Raw genomic sequence first — 17,957 nt, 5'->3', positions numbered from 1 at the left:
CGAATCGTTGGCCGCCGTTGAATTTCGAACTCACAGCCCGCGATCCCCTCTCAGCGCGAACACCACTGGAGTGTCACGACTCGAGCCAGCGCGCGCGCCGACTGGAGATTTCGCGGGGCGGGGTTGAGGGTTGAAGTGATGACGGAAGTTGGGGGAGGGCGGGCAGAGACGTTGGGGCACGTGATGACAGGGCAGCCAATGGGAGAGGGGTGTCGCTGGAGGTGAGGCGCTGCGGCAGCAGCCTGGGAGAGAAGGGGGAAGAGCAATAGTGAGAAAGAGGGAGTGAGACGGAGAGATAGTGTGGAGGAGGAGGGGGGAGGGGTGAGTGGCACCGGAGTCCGAAAACCACCACAGAGGGAGGGACACGGAGCGTCGCCATGCCGAATAAAAACAAAAAAGACAAAGTGAGTGGGGTTTTCCCTGGGCAATGTTACCCAGCTCTCCCTCCTCCTTCCCTTACTACGCGTTGTGTTTCCCGCGCCCCTTTCCCACGGGTGAATTTCTTGCCGGTGGAACGCTGAGGGGGGAGCACAGAGGCGGTGGGGGGCAGGAATATAACTTTAGCGGGTGCTCCGGGCCTAGGCCTGGGGGGGGGGGGGGGGGAATATGCCGGCTCCACCTCAGCAGAACTTCCAGGGAAGTGTTTGTCAGCTGGAGATGCTGAGAGTTTGGGTGCGTACTCAGGTCCCCGGGGGAGAGAGAGAGGGGGGTGAGGAAAGAAGAGGGGTGTGTGGATGGTGGGGGGGCTGTCTCAGGATTTGGACCAGGAATAATTTCATCCCCCCTCCAATTCTACAAGCTTGCCTGTCAGCAGGACGCCAATACAAATGCGCTGAGTGCATCCATGTTGCAGAGAAACTTCATCAGGTCACATCAATGTTGCATCTCCTCCTCGGCTCGCTTGCAGTATTGGTTTCCTGTTTGGTAGATTGATTTACAGGACCTGTTAAAGAGTGTGATGCTTTTCCTCCCCCAGGTGGTTGGATGAAAGCAGATGAACAGACATCATTCGTATAATGCTAACAATATTGTGGGGGTGCACAAGTCAAGCCACATATGTTATTACTAGAGGTCATTTAAAATGTGAAATAGTGCACCCATTCTCGTATTGTGCTCATTTGCATGTAATTTCCCAGAATCCCTGGCTGCAGTGCCACTGTGTGCTAAGAGATCATGGGGAGAGGCAGGGGTTACAGACCTATCTGACATGTGAATGTGCTCACAAGTGACATTTGTGTTTGCTGTTCACCTATTTGTACGTGTAATCTGTAATATTCCTGAATTGGAAGAAATGAGGGGAGGAATGCACGTTATAGATTGTGAGAATACGTTAGAGAAAGTTATTTTTGCGGGTTGTTGCAGTACCGTTCAACTTGGAAAATAATGGAATGATCTATATATATTTCAGGAACCTCCCAAACCTGGGAAAAGTGGGAAAAGTGGAAAAGAAGGCCAAGATAATCCTGAACATGAAGTAAGTTGTACAGTAGAGTCCTGATTACCCAACCTTCTGTTTCATCCAACATCCGTGCTCGCTGAGTAACTAATTTCTTTAAGCAATAACTGTTGAATAATGTACTGTAGTAATAAACCTAATACATGTGTTTGTATTATACAAACTTATACTGTACTGCATTTAATATATTACATACATTATATGATTATACTGCATTACTATTTGATTTGTTTCACTTCCCCCTCATATTTCCTGATTATCCAACATGGTCTCGGTCCCGTTTAGGTTTGATAACCGAGACTCTACTGCAGTATACATCTAAACAGAGAAGTGAATGTCAATTTGGCCTTGGGTATAGGCGATTTTTTTTTTGATTTTTTTAATTTTTTAAAAATCATTTTATCTAAAAAAAAACCACTAAAATTAGCAAAGGATTCACACAAAAATGACACTTTAATGTGAATTATATTGGCTTGTTCAATTAAGAAACATTGTCTGTGGAGGGTCACTCTCTTGTCTGTCTCTCTTAAATATGGGGACCACCAGACCGAAATCACATATTTTAAATGTGAATGTCTGTAAATAGCTAATTAATTGGCTCTCCAAGCAAATGTAAAAAATGAAATAAGATAACAAAAAAAATTATTGTCTTTCAACTCGAAACAGTGTCAGTTTTACAGACTCCAGTAACAATAATTACGTAAATGTGCGTATTTTGAAAGGTGTTTCAATCCTAAATTCTGATAAAAAGAAAAAATATTTTCAAATAAACAGAAAATAGCTTTCCCTTATTGGGTTTTGAATCACTGCACTTTTCAATAAAATCTCTATACTGTACTGTTCATAATTTAAAATGCACTTTTTTTGTAAGTCATTACAAGTGCATGTCAACGTATTACCAACAAAGCCAGTGTTTAGATTAAAAAAACATAAGTTTATAAATATTTCCATGATGAACTTTTAAAATGCTAAAAATACAGTACTTGTCTATTTAATGGTTTAAAAATATTTCTATTATTGCTTCCTATGTGGTACTGTACCTTTTTGAAATATTTTCTTTCAGTCACAAACATATTTTAGTATAATTGATTCTGATGTTGCATGTCTATTTAAAGAAATGGTTTTAAAGCATAATGGGGAGAGAGAGAAGGAAAAGATTTTGGTACAACATCTGATGTAGCTATGGAGATGACTAGAGCCTTATGGCCTACATTATAAATCGTGCAATGTTACAATCATTTTAGAAGATGACACTTCTCTCCATCCTTGTAACATATAAACAGAAGTGTGTGTGTATGTGTGTGTATATATATATCTCTATCTCGAGATAGAGAGATATCTCTATATATAGATATATCTAGAGAGAGAGATATTATATATATATTTATATAAAAATCTGAGAGAGATATATCTATCTACATGTATACACACTTATTTGTAGTTAGTATAGCTCGACGGTACAGCCTGCCTACACTACAAGAAGCGTAACATGTTTTTTATATAAGTAAAGAAGAGCAGTATTATTTTATACGAAAAAGATCTTGCGGACGTAGTGTTTTTGTTTTTCATGATTAGAAGTGTTGTATTTCGGATTTTGCTTTTTTGTTTTTTTGAATGATGTTGTAGTGTACTTGAATTGAAATGCAGAGTTTATTTTCTCCTTTGGGGACTGATTTTTGTTTTGTACTGCACACTGAATTCTGTCTAAGTACTGTATTGTCTGTTTTAGTATTTTGAGGACACACCAGAGTTAGTGTGACCTTTGCTGTTTTCTTTTCTGCCTCCATGGGGGATATTGTGTTTGGCTAGTAGTGTCAGCTTGACAGAGCATGTAATTCAGAGGATGGCACACCAGTCTTGAGAAATAAACGTTTTTTTTCTTGGTATGTCGATGTTTCAGTGTACACTTTCATCAGGACTTACAAATAGTGAGTGAACACAGGGTTATGTGTCTTCTTCGTGCACATATAAGACCTCATCACTCACTATTCAAGTTTATTCCTAAAGACTGGTGTGCAGAAGCAGTTGCTGCAAGGATCGAGTACCTAGCCAGTTTATACATTGTAAGGTGTGCATCTTTATTTCTTTTCATCTTGATAGAGCAAACCTTTTAGACGGCTCCAAAAATTGTAATTTACTCTGGTAACAAAACTCCTTAAGTTGTATATATACTTATTTTTGTTTGTATAATTTTTATTTTTTTTAAAGGTATCCAACAAAAAAGCAAACAGTACCCCTCCACCAACCCAGGTATCAAAAATAAAGATACCCACTCCCCAAAATGTTGTAAAGAAAGAGAAGCGACAGAGTTCCTCAAGATTTAATGTGAGCAATAACCGTGAACTTCAAAAGTTAGCAGCTCTCAAAGGTATGTTCACTGATTTCTAAGAATTGATAACTTTGTCTGGTTGTGGTCTTTTGAAACTTGTTTTATGTTTTTTTAATTTTTTTGCAACCACATTTTTTATTGAGCGTATGGTACAGGCAATCAATTATCTAACAACATATTGTCATACAGATCAGTAGCCACGTCGCCGCATTATTTATCAACATACACAACCAGACTTACAGGGGAGACTAACCGACGGACATGACTACAAACTGAGACAGAGGGGGGGGGGGTTGCTGTCCGGGGAGCTACCGGCTCTTTTTTCCGTGCGGTGTGGACCATGCCAACTTCGGAGAGACCTCTTGTGGCTCATGACTCTCTGTTCTAATCTTGCTAGCCCCAGTCAGCCCTACCTGTCCCTCAGTTGTCAAACGTCTTAAAGCAATGTGTTGCTGGCTCCTCAAGTGGTGCAGGGGTTAATATAGATTATTTGACATTAAAGTTCTTTATTTTTTGATTAAGGACTTTTACGGTAGATTAGGGGTGGGCAACTCCAGTCCTCAAGGAACACCAACAGGTCAGGTTTTCAGGATGGCTCAGTCAAAGACCGAGCCACTGATTGAGCCACCTGTGTTGAAGCATGGATATCATAAAAGCTGATCTGTTGGTGGCCCTTGAGGACTGGAGTTGCCCACCCCTGCGGTAGATCAATGTCTGTCAAGATACCTGCAGTTTATGACTTAATTGTTACTGTTTATAATTGATCTTGATTTCCACATTACATTTTGTGTACTTTTCAATCAGGAATGACCTATTATTTTGTAATTACATTGTTAACCAGGCCCAGAGCAGAATAACAGAAACATTGTTTACTGTTTATATGGAGACAAAATAAATAAACTCCTGTATAGCTGCTGGGGTCAGCCAATGAAGTCCTGATGAGGTCGTAGTGGTCTGCTGGACTGCGGCTGACCCTGGCAGTCCTGTTTCCCCTGGTCAAAAATGATGCATCCTAAGTGTAAAAAGCAATTGAGAGGCAACTGGCATAGAAAATACTGAGCTTCCGTAAAATATGGAGCGGCTCGGTGAGTAAAGGCATTGTCTGATAACACATTACATGGATTGTAGCGTTAGGCACCAAAAGATACATTGTAAGCTCAGTTGGGCAGGGACTGTGTCTGTAAAATTTGTAAGTACTGAGCACTATATGAGCAAAAATATAGATGCAGTTGAAAAGACTTGTCATATATTACAGTATTTGGATACAAATTATGTAAAGTTTACACAAGGGGAAAGGGCAGTCTAGTTCACTGACCTTAGGCCATGATTATACCAGATGTCGCCGGCGATACCGTATGGTTGGCAAATGAACTGCTGAAATCTGCTGATGCTTTACATACGAGCACGGTAGAGCTGCAGGGCAGCAGTCTCCTGAAGAGATTTGCAAAATTGTTTTCTTGACAGGACGCCCGCGTCACATGAGCGGTTCAGCAAGTGAGGGTGAACCGCTCACGGCCACGCCTCCAAGACTCCTCTGCTCTCCCTCCCCGGTATAATCAAGATGCTCGGTGGTAGCGCTGGGTGACGTTACAGAATAGCGCTGTCGCCCTGCAGCACTTGGTATAATTGAGCCCTTGGGTTTGCGTGGCCCAAAGTGGCATGCTGGCAGAGGTCCCCCCCATACATGAGCAGCCCTCTTCCGGCAGCATCACATTGCCATGGTATCCTCACATGTGGCAACACGGCACTGCAGGAGGTGGCCCCCCTGTGGAGAAGGTAAGGCCTCGGTCCCGCTGCGCTCGTTGGCGCGGGCGGCCACACGCAAGTTCCCCACCAGCAGGGGAATCCTCCCGAGCCGGTCCCGGTCCCCCCTGGCGGCACAGCGCACTACATGCTGTGGCGCGTCAGCCGCTATGGGACACAAGAAAATGGTGATCCCTAGCGTTGATGCGTCACGTGGTGTGGCTGTGAGCCAATGGGGAGGGGAGGCTTCGGGAGGAGGAGAGACTTCAGGGAGCGGGGAGGAGTGTGGAGTGAAAGCAGCGTGCCTGTCTGTGTGTGTGTGTGTGTGTATGAGTGCGTGACTGCCTGCCTCTGTCTGTGTGTGTGTGTGTGTGTGTGTGTGTGTGTGTGTGTGTGTGTGTGTATATATGAGTGCCTGTGTGTGTGTGTGTGTGTGTTGCTTACCATCAGCAGCTCCAGCCCGAGTCCGTGGAGGGAGGGGGGAGAGTAGCGGGTCCCTCCGCTCAAGCCACGCCCCCCCTCCCTGTCAAACCTCCCACTCCCGCCCACCTCCCGCTCCCTACAGACCGCATATCGCGGTCTGTGTATGTCAGCGCACCGCCTGTCTGCAGTGCGGGAGCGCTGACTCTGGGAGCGGGGCCTTAGCCTAAGCCGGCACGGCTCCGCTTCTAACAATGTTTAACAAAATAGAGATGCTTATTGAGTTGTATGTAATGTGTGTGATTTGTACATCTGATTTCTGTGCAAATATTCAGAGCATGTTATTTGTAGAAGTGGATTTGCAGGTAATTTATCCAAATATCTGGAATGCAGTTTTCTTTTGTGAATTGTAAGCATTGACTCTTAGGCCGCGTCCATGGTGAGCGCGACTGTGCCGTCACGCATGCCTGGAGCTGTTTGTGTCCTCTAGGAAGAAGCGACGGGGAGGCGTGGCCTTAACGTCACAGACCTGGTTTGCCCTCTGTGCGAACCACTCGCGTGACACGGCCGCCGCACGACAGAAACAAATGTCTTCTGGTAAATCGGGCGCACCGGCGCTCTATCGTGGTCCCACGCTCTCTCGCGACCTGCCTCAGGCACGGCATTTTGATCGCGTTGCGCACACCATAGACGCAGCCTTCGTTGTGTTTTGAGTTGATATTTTTAGTGCATATTTTAACAAACGCATGGCAATACTACGTTAAGAACTATAGGAATAAAATAACCAATTGATGGGAAAGAAAAATTGCAAATAATAGTTTTACATATCATACCAGTTTTATATTCAATAAATGTATGAGTTTAGAGCGCAATATTTAAAGTTTGCATTCTACCGCATGGTAACATTGGTGTTTTTATTCTTTTTCATATGGGTCTGTCCAAACAAGTTACTGTATGTTGGGTAGATTGCGATTGTCTAATGTAGAAGGGATTCTTTCACTTTTCTACTTGCTGAATAATATTCTTTACACCTGCATACAGAGTGCTAATCATCAGATTTCAAACTGAAATGAATCAATCATTCACAGAGATCCTATGGCAAGTAAAACGCATTTAGAACATGGTTGTCGTTACTCGATCTGTGCAAGGTGCGGATACATTTACGAATTATTTTTTTTGTTAACTTACGGTTTATATAAACTTTGATTTCAATCCTTGCCGCGTGTGTTATCACCATTTTTATTTATTTTTAATCCTTGTAGCAGCAGCACATCACCACCCAGTGCCGAAACATTTTAAAATCACTGCGTCTTTGCCAGGCTTTTAAACTGGCAGAGTTATCTGTATCTTTGATAATAAAAATGCCACACAAATATAGTTTAGACAGGAAAAAATTACTATGGCTCAAATGACAGGTAAAATATGCATTGAGGTCTGAGCCGGAAATCTCTGCCAAATCATATCTAGCAATGTTCTAGAAGAGGGGATCGCATACTTTTGGAGCTGCGCCCCCCTGCCTGTTCTCCCTCGCGCCCCCCTTAACTTGTTTGGCAATGTCAAATCCCGTTTCCTGAGGTCCAAGGGTACTTCCCTAGACCCTGCGTCCCCAACAAACTATGCAAACCCCAATAAGAATAACTGGTTATATAGATATCAACGGAAACAAGCAAAGGCTTAATGCAGAGTCCAGATGCAAAAAGAGGATGTATACTGCACTTGATATGAGTGAATAAACCATCCAGGTCCTCAGAAAGTCTCCCTCTCGTTTTAGCTGCATTTTAAAAAATGTAACTTTTTAGACTTTAGCTTTTTTTCATGAATTGGGATTGTAAAATTGAAACAAGTATTGGTTTTTTTTTTTTTTTTTTTTTTTAAGGCAACAATTTTCGATTTGCAGTGATACTTTTTTTTTATTTTTTAACTAAGACGCATGCAATTAAAAATGCACTGAATGTTATTTTAAACATTCTTATTATGTAATGCTTTGTTAAATATTTTGCCACATTGAGGGTACAATTATCTTCAGATCTTGAATAGCTGGTATACACACCTTAACTCACCATATTTAAATGACAGACAAGATGATTAGTTCAAAACCCTGTGTCTTCAGTCTTCCTGTAATGGTTGTACAGCAACTAGCGTACCATGTAATGTTCTGCATTCTTAGTAAAATCCCCAGCAAGTTACATATTTTTAAGTCGCCTTTTACTTCATGTCCATTTTAACACGGACCCTTATAAGCATATGCCTGTCGTATTCTGGTTTTCAATACAGCCTGAGTTAAAGTGCATAGCAAGTAAACCTACTAACAGACAGCTGTTTCAACCTTTCAGACCTCTTCAGTGCGAGGCTGATTATACTGGCTTGGCAATGTGCAGTTGGAATATGTTTCAACCACTTATTATATAAGTTATGATGGGTAAAAAGGTAACACTCACTCAACCGTATGAGACACGTGAATGTGCTCACAAGTTATTATTTTATTTGTTGGTCTAAATTTGAGACACTATTGTACCGGTCTTTTAATGGGGCAGTTGAACGTAGGATAAAAGTGTACTAAAGACAGTGGCAAGTTAAATAAGATTATTGGGGCAGACTGATGCCCTAATTCAGCAAGTCAGCAATTCATATTCATTTTTCACAAGGGCGAAATAAGACCCTAGAAATATTCAGTTGCGCTGATTTTTTTGATATCTGTTTTCTCCGGTTAAGTTGAACCCTCAGATCCTTAAATACTTGTGTGCAGGGGGCAGCTGCTTTTTTTTCTTTTTCTTTGCTGGTTCGGGGACACTACAAATATGGGGACATGGTCACCAATAGAGAGCCACGACATAATTTCCAGATGTCGCAGCTTTTCTATTGATATCTGAGCCCTGACCACGTCATCATTTTATGTCAGACGGGCACATATTCTGCCTGGTGCTGGAGTGTGAGAACCGGGAGATTCCCGGATGTCAGGGTGCTGTGGAGCAGCACCACAGGACCTTCCTGGTTGAGGTGAGAGGTGGTGGTTTTTTTTTTGTTTTTTTTAAGCAAACCGCGCAGAATGCTGTTTTTAAATGATGAACTGGGTAACATGCTTTTGCTGTGCCATTTGCCATAATAATCCATTACTCTTGGATATTACTATTTAATGAAATATTATACTGTTGGTCCCTTATTTGTTATTTTTGTAATTTGTGAAAATTAGTATTTTGCCCTATAAATTATTAGAATGTAACAATTATTTAATCTTCAATCTGTGCACAAATGAAATGCTATATTGACATCAATTCTTCAACCAATAGAAGCAAATCTCAATATTTTTGTATCTGGTTTATCAACTCTTGTTGACAAGTTAAAAATTAATGCCAAGATTATTATTGGGTGAGTGACTGTGCACGGTAATACTCATCATTGATGTGGGTGATTTTAAGGCAAATACGTTACACTAATTGACAGTGCGACAGGTCTTGGCTTGGTTTTGTAAACATCGCTGTGGTTGCATGGTAACAAGCTCTTTAATGCAAAATGAAGCTAAATACTCTCACTGATCGTCTAATTACCAAGTTATTAAAGATTGTCAATTGCGTTGGGTATTGTCAATTGCGTTGGGTAGTCTATCTAGTAGTATACGTTTCCACACACATTGCACATAACATAATCTGTTGTAACAACGCTGTGTAAGTGAGAATTCTTCAGAAATGAAAATGTTCTTTTAACGCAGAGGTTTTCACTGATTTGTATTTAATTTTTTGAACTCCCCATTTTTTTAATCCGGATGGAAAGCATGGGGTCCCCTTAGCTCAGTGGTGGCCAACTCTAGTCCTCAAGGGCACCAACAGATCAGGTTTTAAGGATATCCCTGCTTCAGCACAGGTGACTCAATCAGTGGCTCACACCTGTGATGAAGCACCGATATCCTTAAAACCTGACCTGTTGGTGCCCTTGAGGACTAGCGTTGGCCACTCTTGCCTTAGCTGAAAAAGACTATTTTGATGATCTGAGCCCCCTACAGGTAAAAATCGCGTATTACAATTCACCTTCAGGGGAAACAAAAATAGGGTTTTGTATCTGCCGCACAGGCCAATAGGAAGTCGAAAAGTAATCCATTGTGACTTCCTATTAGCCCGCGTGATGAGGGGGATTTAAAAACCAGGAAGTACCTTATTCATGGAGAGCAGGTCGCCATCTCCCCTAGCAAAACGAGTCTCCGTTTTATTTACATGGCTGTCACGTCATGGGGCCCTTTGAGGGCCAGACCCCATGACATGATGGGTATGTCCTCAGACACTCAGAGGGTTAATGTTATTCTGAACCGTTTGTTATACAATAATTGTGTCCCATCTGCATTGTCTGCAAAAGTATATTGCCTGTTTATCCCTAAAAAAGATGCACATCACCATGCCTGAGATAATATGTTTACCTGTACTAGACAGTGGTAATCAGGAGAGTCCTACAAGAGGAACTTTAGTGAGTACAAGGTATTTTAGAGAGCAGCTGTAATTATTAGGGTATTTCAGTAATGTATTTTTGCTTTTTATTTCTACTGTATGTTGTATTGTATGTCTTTATTTATATAGCGTCATTAATGTACATAGCGCTTCACAGTAGTAATACATGTGGAAATCAAATAACAGAGCATGGGAATAAGTGCTTTAGACATAAAAGTAACATTAAGGAAGAGGAGTCCCTGCCCGAGGAGCTTACAGTCTAATTGGTAGGTAGGGAGAACGTAGAGAGACAGTAGGAGGGAGTTCTGGTAAGTGCATCTGCAGGGGGCCAAGCTTTATGTATCGTGTTCAGAATATCCACAGTGCTATTCATATGATTCTTTAAGCAAGTGTGTCTTAAGGTGGGTCTTAAAGGTGGATAGAGAGGGTGCTAGTCGGGTACTGAGGGGAAGGGCATTCCAGAGGTGTGGGGCAGTCAGTGAAAAGGGTTTAAGACAGGAGAGGGCTTTGGATACAAAGGGGGTAGAAAGAAGACATCCTTGAGAAAAACGCAAGAGTCTGGATGGTGCATAACGAGAAATTAGGGCTGAGATGTAAGGAGGGGCAGAAGAGTGTAAAGCTTTAAAAGTGAGTAGAAGAATGGAGTGTGAGATGCGGGATTTGATCGGAAGCCAGGAGAGGGATTTCATGAGGGGTGATGCTGAGACAGATCTAGGAAAGAGTAGAGCGATTCTGGCAGCAGCGTTTAGGATAGATTGTAGGGGAGACAGGTGAGAGGCAGGAAGGCCGGACAGCAGGAGGTTACAGTAATCAAGACCGGAGAGAATGTGGGCCTGAGTCAGAGTTTTAGCAGTTGAGTAACAGAGGAAAGGGCGTATCTTTGTTATATTGCGGAGGAAAAAGCGACATGTTTTAGAAATGTTTTGAATGTGAGGGGCGAATGTGAGAGAGGAGTCGAGTGTGACCCCTAGGCAGCGTGCTTGGGCTACTGGGTGAATGATCGTAGTTCCAACAGTAATGTGGAAGGAGGTAGTAGGGCCAGGTTTGGGAGGAAGTATGAGGAGCTTTGTTTTAGCCATGTTGAGTTTAAGGAGGCGGAGGGCCATCCAGGATGATATAGCAGAGAGACATTCAGAAATTTTGGTTTGTACAGCAGGTGTAAGGTCGGGTGTTGAAAAGTATATTTGTGTGTCGTCAGCATAGAGGTGATAATTAAACCCAACAGATGTTATTAAGTCACCTAGAGAGACTGTGTACAGAGAAGAGATAAGAGGTCCCAGGACAGAGCCCTGGGGTACCCCCGCTGAGAGATCAATAGAGGAGGAGGTGTTTGCAGAAGAGACACTGAAAGTACGATGGGAGAGGTAGGATGAGATCCAGGATAGAGCTTTGTTCCGAATACCAAGAGTATGAAGAATGTGAAGGAGAAGAGGGTGGTCCACGGTGTCAAATGCTGCAGAGAGGTCGAGTAATATGAACAGAGTGTAATGACCTCTGTCTTTGGCCGCTTTGAAGTCGTCATTTATTTTAGTGAGGGCTGTTTCCGTGGAGTGAGCAGTGCGTAAGCCAGATTGTAGAGGGTCTAGGAGAGAATTGGTGTTGAGAAAATGGAGCAAGTGAGAGAATACAAGACGTTCAAGGAGTTTAGAGGCAGACGGGAGACAGGTCGATAGTTAGAAAGACAGGTAGGGTCAAGCTTGCTGTTTTTGAGTAATGGTATGACTGTTGCATGTTTGAAGGAGGATGGAAAGGTTCCAGAGCAGAGGGAGGAGTTAAAAATGTGTGTGAGCGTAGGGATTATAGTAGGAGCAAGAGGTTTTAGGAGATGGGAGGGAATGGGGTCAAGAGGTCAGGTGGTAGAGGGAGAAGAGGTTATCAACAGCGACACATCCTCCTCTGAGACAGTGGAAAAAGAGTCAAGGAAGGCAGGAGGAGAGTTAGGAAGAGGTGTAGGATGGGAGGAAGAAACAGGGGATGTTCTGACGTATGGATTCCACCTTTTCCTTAAAATAGTCAGCAAAGTCCTGAGCGGAGATGGAGGAAGGAGAGGCAGCTGAGGGTGGTTTGAGTAGAGTATCAAAGACAGAGAACAGTCGGCGTGGGTTAGACTTGTGCATGTTGATTAGTGAAGAAAAGTAGGCTTGTTTAGCTTGCGAGAGGGCAGAGTTGAAACAGGATAGCATAAATTTGTAGTGAAGGAAGTCTGCGAGAGTATGAGATTTCCTCCGTAGGCGTTCAGAGGAACGAGTGGAGGAACGCAGCATGCGCGTGTGGGAATTTAGCCAGGGTCTAGGGTTAGAAGGGCGAGGGCGGCAGAGAGAAATCGGAGCATGTAGATCAAGAGAGGAGGACAAGGCAGAGTTGTAGTTCCTGACCAAGTTGTCATGGTCTGTAGCAGAGGCGAGGGAGGAGCGTAAAGTGGACTCAAAGTCAGGTAAGTGAATAGAGCGCAGGTTTCTGCAGAACCGGGGGCTAGATGGAGATGGAGAAGGGGAGAAGTGAGATAGAGAATGAGATGAGGTGATGGTCAGAGAGAGGAAAAGGGGAAATGGAGAAATCGGAGAGAGAGAAGTTTTTAGTGAAAACCAGGTCTAAGTAGTGGCCATCCTTGTGGGTGCTGGCTGCAGTCCACTGTTGAAGGCCAAAAGAAGAGGTTAGAGAAAGAAAACGGTAAGCCCAAGGGAGAGAGGGGTCATCAATGTGGCAATTGAAGTCCCCAAGGAGAAGAACAGGGGAGTCTGAGGAGAAAAAGAAATAGAGCCAGGATTCCAGATATTCTACCACTCTGCATTGAAGCATGAGATCATATTTTGTGGTTTTACCATGGGGGTTATAATTGTGTTCCATGATTGATAGGTGAGGTGCCTAGAATGTTGTCGGTCACTGAACTTCACTCTCTTGCGTTGTCTCTGTGAGATCCTGCATCTCTGCAGGATAGCACAGTTAGATGGTTTTTAATTGAAAGCAGCAGCCTGTTTTTTTATTAAGTATAAATATTTAGTACTTTCTGTTAAAGTTGTTTACCTCATATATCACCGGTAATGATTTTGATACAGCAGTGCATATTCTTTAATAAGACAAACAAATCAGATTTGTTCAAATTAAATGTAAATGCACTCCATTAAAAAAAAACAACATAAATATGCACCGTTGAAGTCAGACTGAATTACATTGACAACAAAATGGTTCTTGATTTCATTTTGGATTCTGTTTTGTGTAGCTCCCTTTTATATAAAAGTACAATCTCTGCCACACGCACGTGCTTGATGTAACAAGCGAAAAGCAAGTGACATGAGTTTTGGGGAAAAGGCCTATAGTTTGTAGAATGTAATAGTAGTTATAAGCGGTTAATTCACGTGTCTGTCATGCTCTCTAGCCAACATATTTGCTATAGGGTCATGTCCTACATCATTATTTCATATTTTTTCTCCAAATGGGACTAAAAGCACTTTACAATTACAGTAGAGTGTGTGGTACGTAATACTGTAGGATTTTTACAGACACAGTTCCTTTCCAGGTGAGCTTACAATCTGTGTTTTTATACCTGAGGCACAGGGAGATAGTCACTTGCCCAAGGTCACAAGGAACTGACACCGGGATTTGAGCCAGGTTCCCCTGCTTCACTTTCAGTGTCATTGTTGACTGAGTTGGTGTCTTTACTCACAGCCTCTCCATCCCATTCCAAATGAGTTAAAGCCATTTTTCTCTCCTCTGCATATTTCTCAAGGGAAAGGACAAGAGAGCCTCCTCCCTTTCCTCCCAACTCCTGCTCTTCTTGTTCTCTTGGGGATAGGAGGAAGGTTGTGTAAGCTATCGGTGTGCTCAGGGATCTCGCCTGCTTTCCCTCCAGTCATGAGCTACTAGAGTGCTGCTACACCTAGACCCCACCCTCTGGAGGGAAGTGACAGCTAGAGGTACAGTTGAACCCCGTTATAACGCGGTCATCAGGGGCCATTGTCTAGCTATAACCACTTTGGGCAAGGATAAAATATGTATTATCAGCTTGTCCATATTCCACTCCATATGGTAATTTTAGTCCGTGACTCCTTATTAGCTTTGTTTTCCCCTAGAAGATAGCTATCTTGGGACAAGCCCACCAAATATGTTTAAATGTACCTATTTGGCCACAGTTTCGCCAGCAGAAGGGGGTGGTGGTTGGGAAAAACGAGTAAAGCCTGGCTGGTGTGTAATAACACAAACACAAACAAAGGAATTAAAAAATCTCCCAAAGATCCCTCTTAATGGCCATTCGTAGGCTTTTAGTGGCAACTGTCCTACAGTGTTGGGAGCGGTTACTTTGTGTACCCTAAGTAGCCAACAAGACAATTGTGTCTGGGAGTATTTAACCCCTATACAATCTAGCAGCCCTGGAGTGCAATTAAAGAGGGATCTTTGGGAGATTTTGTTATTTCCTTTATTTGTGTCTGTGTAATACTACCATCCGTTCTGAACCGGCTGTGCTTTGATTTAATTATCCATCATAATTATTGGGTGAGCGGTTTGCCACAAGTTATGTTAAATGGTGTGTAATAACGCCTGTGTAGAATTTTCAGGTTAGTTTCACGAACTGCCGAGCAACGAGATGACCTGGCTGATCTTTCATAGATCTCCTCTAGCGGTCGTCCAATATCTTTTTCCCAGTCTAGACTATTTTTTTATTAGTTTGACAATTGGTTTGAGTGATCAGAGCATAATACTACAGGCATACCCCGCATTAACGTACGCAATGGGACCGGAGCATGTATGTAAAGCGAAAATGTACTTAAAGTGAAGCATTACCTTTTTCCCACTTATCGATGCATGTACTGTACTGCAATTGTCATATATGTGCATAACTGATGTAAATAAGGCATGTGTAACAGGATCTATTGTCTCCCCGCTTGCGCACAGCTTCGGTACAGGTAGGGAGCCAGTATTGCTGTACAGGACGTGCTGACAGGCGCTTGCGTGAATTGCCGTTTGCCTATTGAGAGATATGTACTTACTCGCGAGTGTACTTAAAGTGAGTGTCCTTAAACCGGGGTATGCCTGTATTGTGCTTTTGTCCCTTTATGATATTGCCTTGCTAGGTAGAGGTTCTAAAATATAGATAATGGCCTAAAAATATCTTGTTTTGGTTGAATTGATACGACAGTGTCACAACTGAAAATATTGCTATAGATGCATATTTGGCAAATCAAACTCTCCTCTTCTTGCAACGTCTTAATTCTCACACACACAGATACCCAGCAAGCTCTCAGAACCCCCCCCAAATTACCACATAGTGTGTGTGTGTGTGTGTGTGTGTGTGTGTATATACATGTGTGTCAAAAGGAGTGCTACTGGGCGTGGCTAATTGTATAAAACAAGAAACAAAAGTCCAGAGCAACATCCAATGTGACAAAAATACACAGTGAAATACCTATATATCTCTCGAAAAAATGGTCATTTAGTTAACCCTTTGGCCAAAGCGTATAAGCCTGCGAGCCACTTTAGAGGCATGACCATAATATCGCAGGTCCTAACACTAACTGATTAAAATCCTTATTTACCTCTATAATTAGAGGATGGATGGTCCTGGCATTGAACTTGTCACAACCAGCTGCATGAAAAGGAAACCTGCTTACTTGGACAGTGAGGAGGGGCGAGCTTTAAACCCTGGGTGGGAGGAGCTACTAACCTCCAAAACAGTTGAGACCAGCTGGACAAAGTAAACAAACACACAGATACCCAGCAAGCTCTCAGAACCACCTCCCTCCCCCCCAAATTACCACAAAACAACATCTTAATTCTGTCTGTTTTTTTAATATCTCTAAGTTTTCCTAGTGCCTTTTCTCTCCATTGCTTATTCACCCTTAATTGAAGGGCTGGTGTGAACTCGGGGTTAGCCATAATTGGTGTCAGGGGGGAGGAGATGGACTAAATAGACTTGACTCTACAGGTCTTGTCCCATATTTGTAAACAGTGTGATATTACTGGGTGGATCCTGATTTGATCGGGCCTGAGCTCTTCCTTTTTTTTATTTTTTTATATATAAATAACCACAGTAATATTGCTGTATCTGGGTCACAGCCCTTTCTATATCCACCCATGATTTTATACCTTCTTCTAGTGACCAATATATTAGCGGGCTTAATCTAGCGGCAGATTTTTATCAGATCTGGTTGGGACAATCCCCCCCCCCCCTCCCTCCTCCTTGTTATTGTTAGCACTGTTGATTTTTTTTTCTTCTTTATTCTAGGCTTTCTACCATTCCATATAAACTTAGTTATTTATTTCTCAAGTTCCTTTGTGTTCTTTCTGTGGAACTGCGACTGGTAAAACCTGGAATAAATACAACAATTTGGGCAGTAGATTAATTTTTACCGAGGTTATTTTCCCTGCCCATGAAATTTGGTGTCCGTTCTAGATTCTCTTAAGTCCTTTTTTAGTTCTTTAATAAGTTCGGGGTAGTTGGCTCAAGAGTCCCTCATATGTTCTCGTAATAAACACCCACAGATATTTTATCTTATTAGGCTTCCATTTAATGGTGACATTTTTTTTCATCTCTGGTCTCTCTGCTGTGGAGATGTAGACTTAGGGCCTCCGTTTTGGTATGGCTTATTTTAAAATTTGATAGTTTGCCAAATTCTTTGACTGCTGAACAGAAATCGTATTGACGTTTTTAGATTAGTGAGTGAGAGCAGGAGACGTCATCTGCGAACAGAGATACCTTGTATTCTTTGTCGCCAATTGCTTCAATACAAAGGGAAAACAATAAAGGGGATAGAGGGCACCCCTGACGAGTGCCGTTTGTTATTTGAAAAGGTGCCGTTGTATAGCCTGAGGTGCGCACTGTGGCTGTCTGGTTCGAGGATAAAGCCTGTACCCCTTGGATAAAACTTTCATGTATCCCCATTTTGCTCAATATCTGGAACATAAATGGCCATGCTACTCTGTCAAATGCCTTTTCAGCGTCAAGCCCCAGAATCAGAGTTGGATTTTGGCTTATATTGCTGTTATGGATAATATTTTTAACCATGCGGATATTATCTGAGGCCTGACATTCCAGTGTAAATCCCACCTAATCTGGATGGACCAGTGTATTCAGAACCTTATTTAAATGCGTTGTCAGTATTTTTGCAAAAAGTTTGATATCTGTATTGAGCAGTGAGATAGGTCTATAACTCTGGCATAACATTGTGTCTTTCCCTTCTTTTGGGATTAAAATTATTGCTGCTTCAAGCATTTCTCTTGGAATCTGTTCACCTTTTATGATTAAACAGTCTGTCTAGATACGGCTTCAGAATAGCTTTGAATTTTTTGTAATATAAATTTGAAAACTCATCTGGGGCTTTAGAGTTCTTGAGAGCCTTAATTGACTCCGAAACCTCTTTCATTGTTATCAGGCATCCCAGCAGATTGACTATTAATCTTAGGGAGATCACAAGACTCTAAATATTCATCTATTTTTCCCTGCATACTTGTGTCTCAGCTCTTAGTTGTGTAAATTGTACAGATTAATGTAGTATTTTACAAATTCACTGTTGATTTCAGTCAGATTGAAAGTCTGAATACCCGGCCCCCCTTTTAAACCAAATATATTTAGACTAGCCAT

The 17,957-nt window shown here is 42.3% G+C and overlaps 1 protein-coding gene across 9 annotated transcripts in view; it reads left to right on the top strand.

Annotated features, from left to right (window-relative positions):
* Positions 1-242: 242 nt before the first annotated feature.
* Positions 243-17,957, top strand: part of PPP2R5C (protein phosphatase 2 regulatory subunit B'gamma) — a 60,478-nt gene continuing 42,763 nt past the window's right edge. For 5 of the 9 annotated variants that reach the window (XM_075615056.1, XM_075615052.1, XM_075615055.1 and 2 more), the window contains exons 1-3: positions 654-672; positions 1,409-1,474; positions 3,665-3,824. In XM_075615056.1, coding sequence (XP_075471171.1) covers positions 658-672; positions 1,409-1,474; positions 3,665-3,824 — 241 coding nt within the window. In that variant the 5' untranslated portion in view covers positions 654-657. Of the gene's footprint in view, positions 405-653; positions 673-1,408; positions 1,475-3,664; positions 3,825-17,957 lie in introns of those variants that run through there. The other 4 variants (XM_075615057.1, XM_075615061.1, XM_075615054.1 and 1 more) reach the window with 2 other exon arrangements.

This window comes from Ascaphus truei, chromosome 9 (assembly GCF_040206685.1).
Source record: "Ascaphus truei isolate aAscTru1 chromosome 9, aAscTru1.hap1, whole genome shotgun sequence".
Taxonomy (NCBI): domain Eukaryota; kingdom Metazoa; phylum Chordata; class Amphibia; order Anura; family Ascaphidae; genus Ascaphus; species Ascaphus truei.
This window is presented reverse-complemented; position numbering and strand designations above follow the sequence as displayed.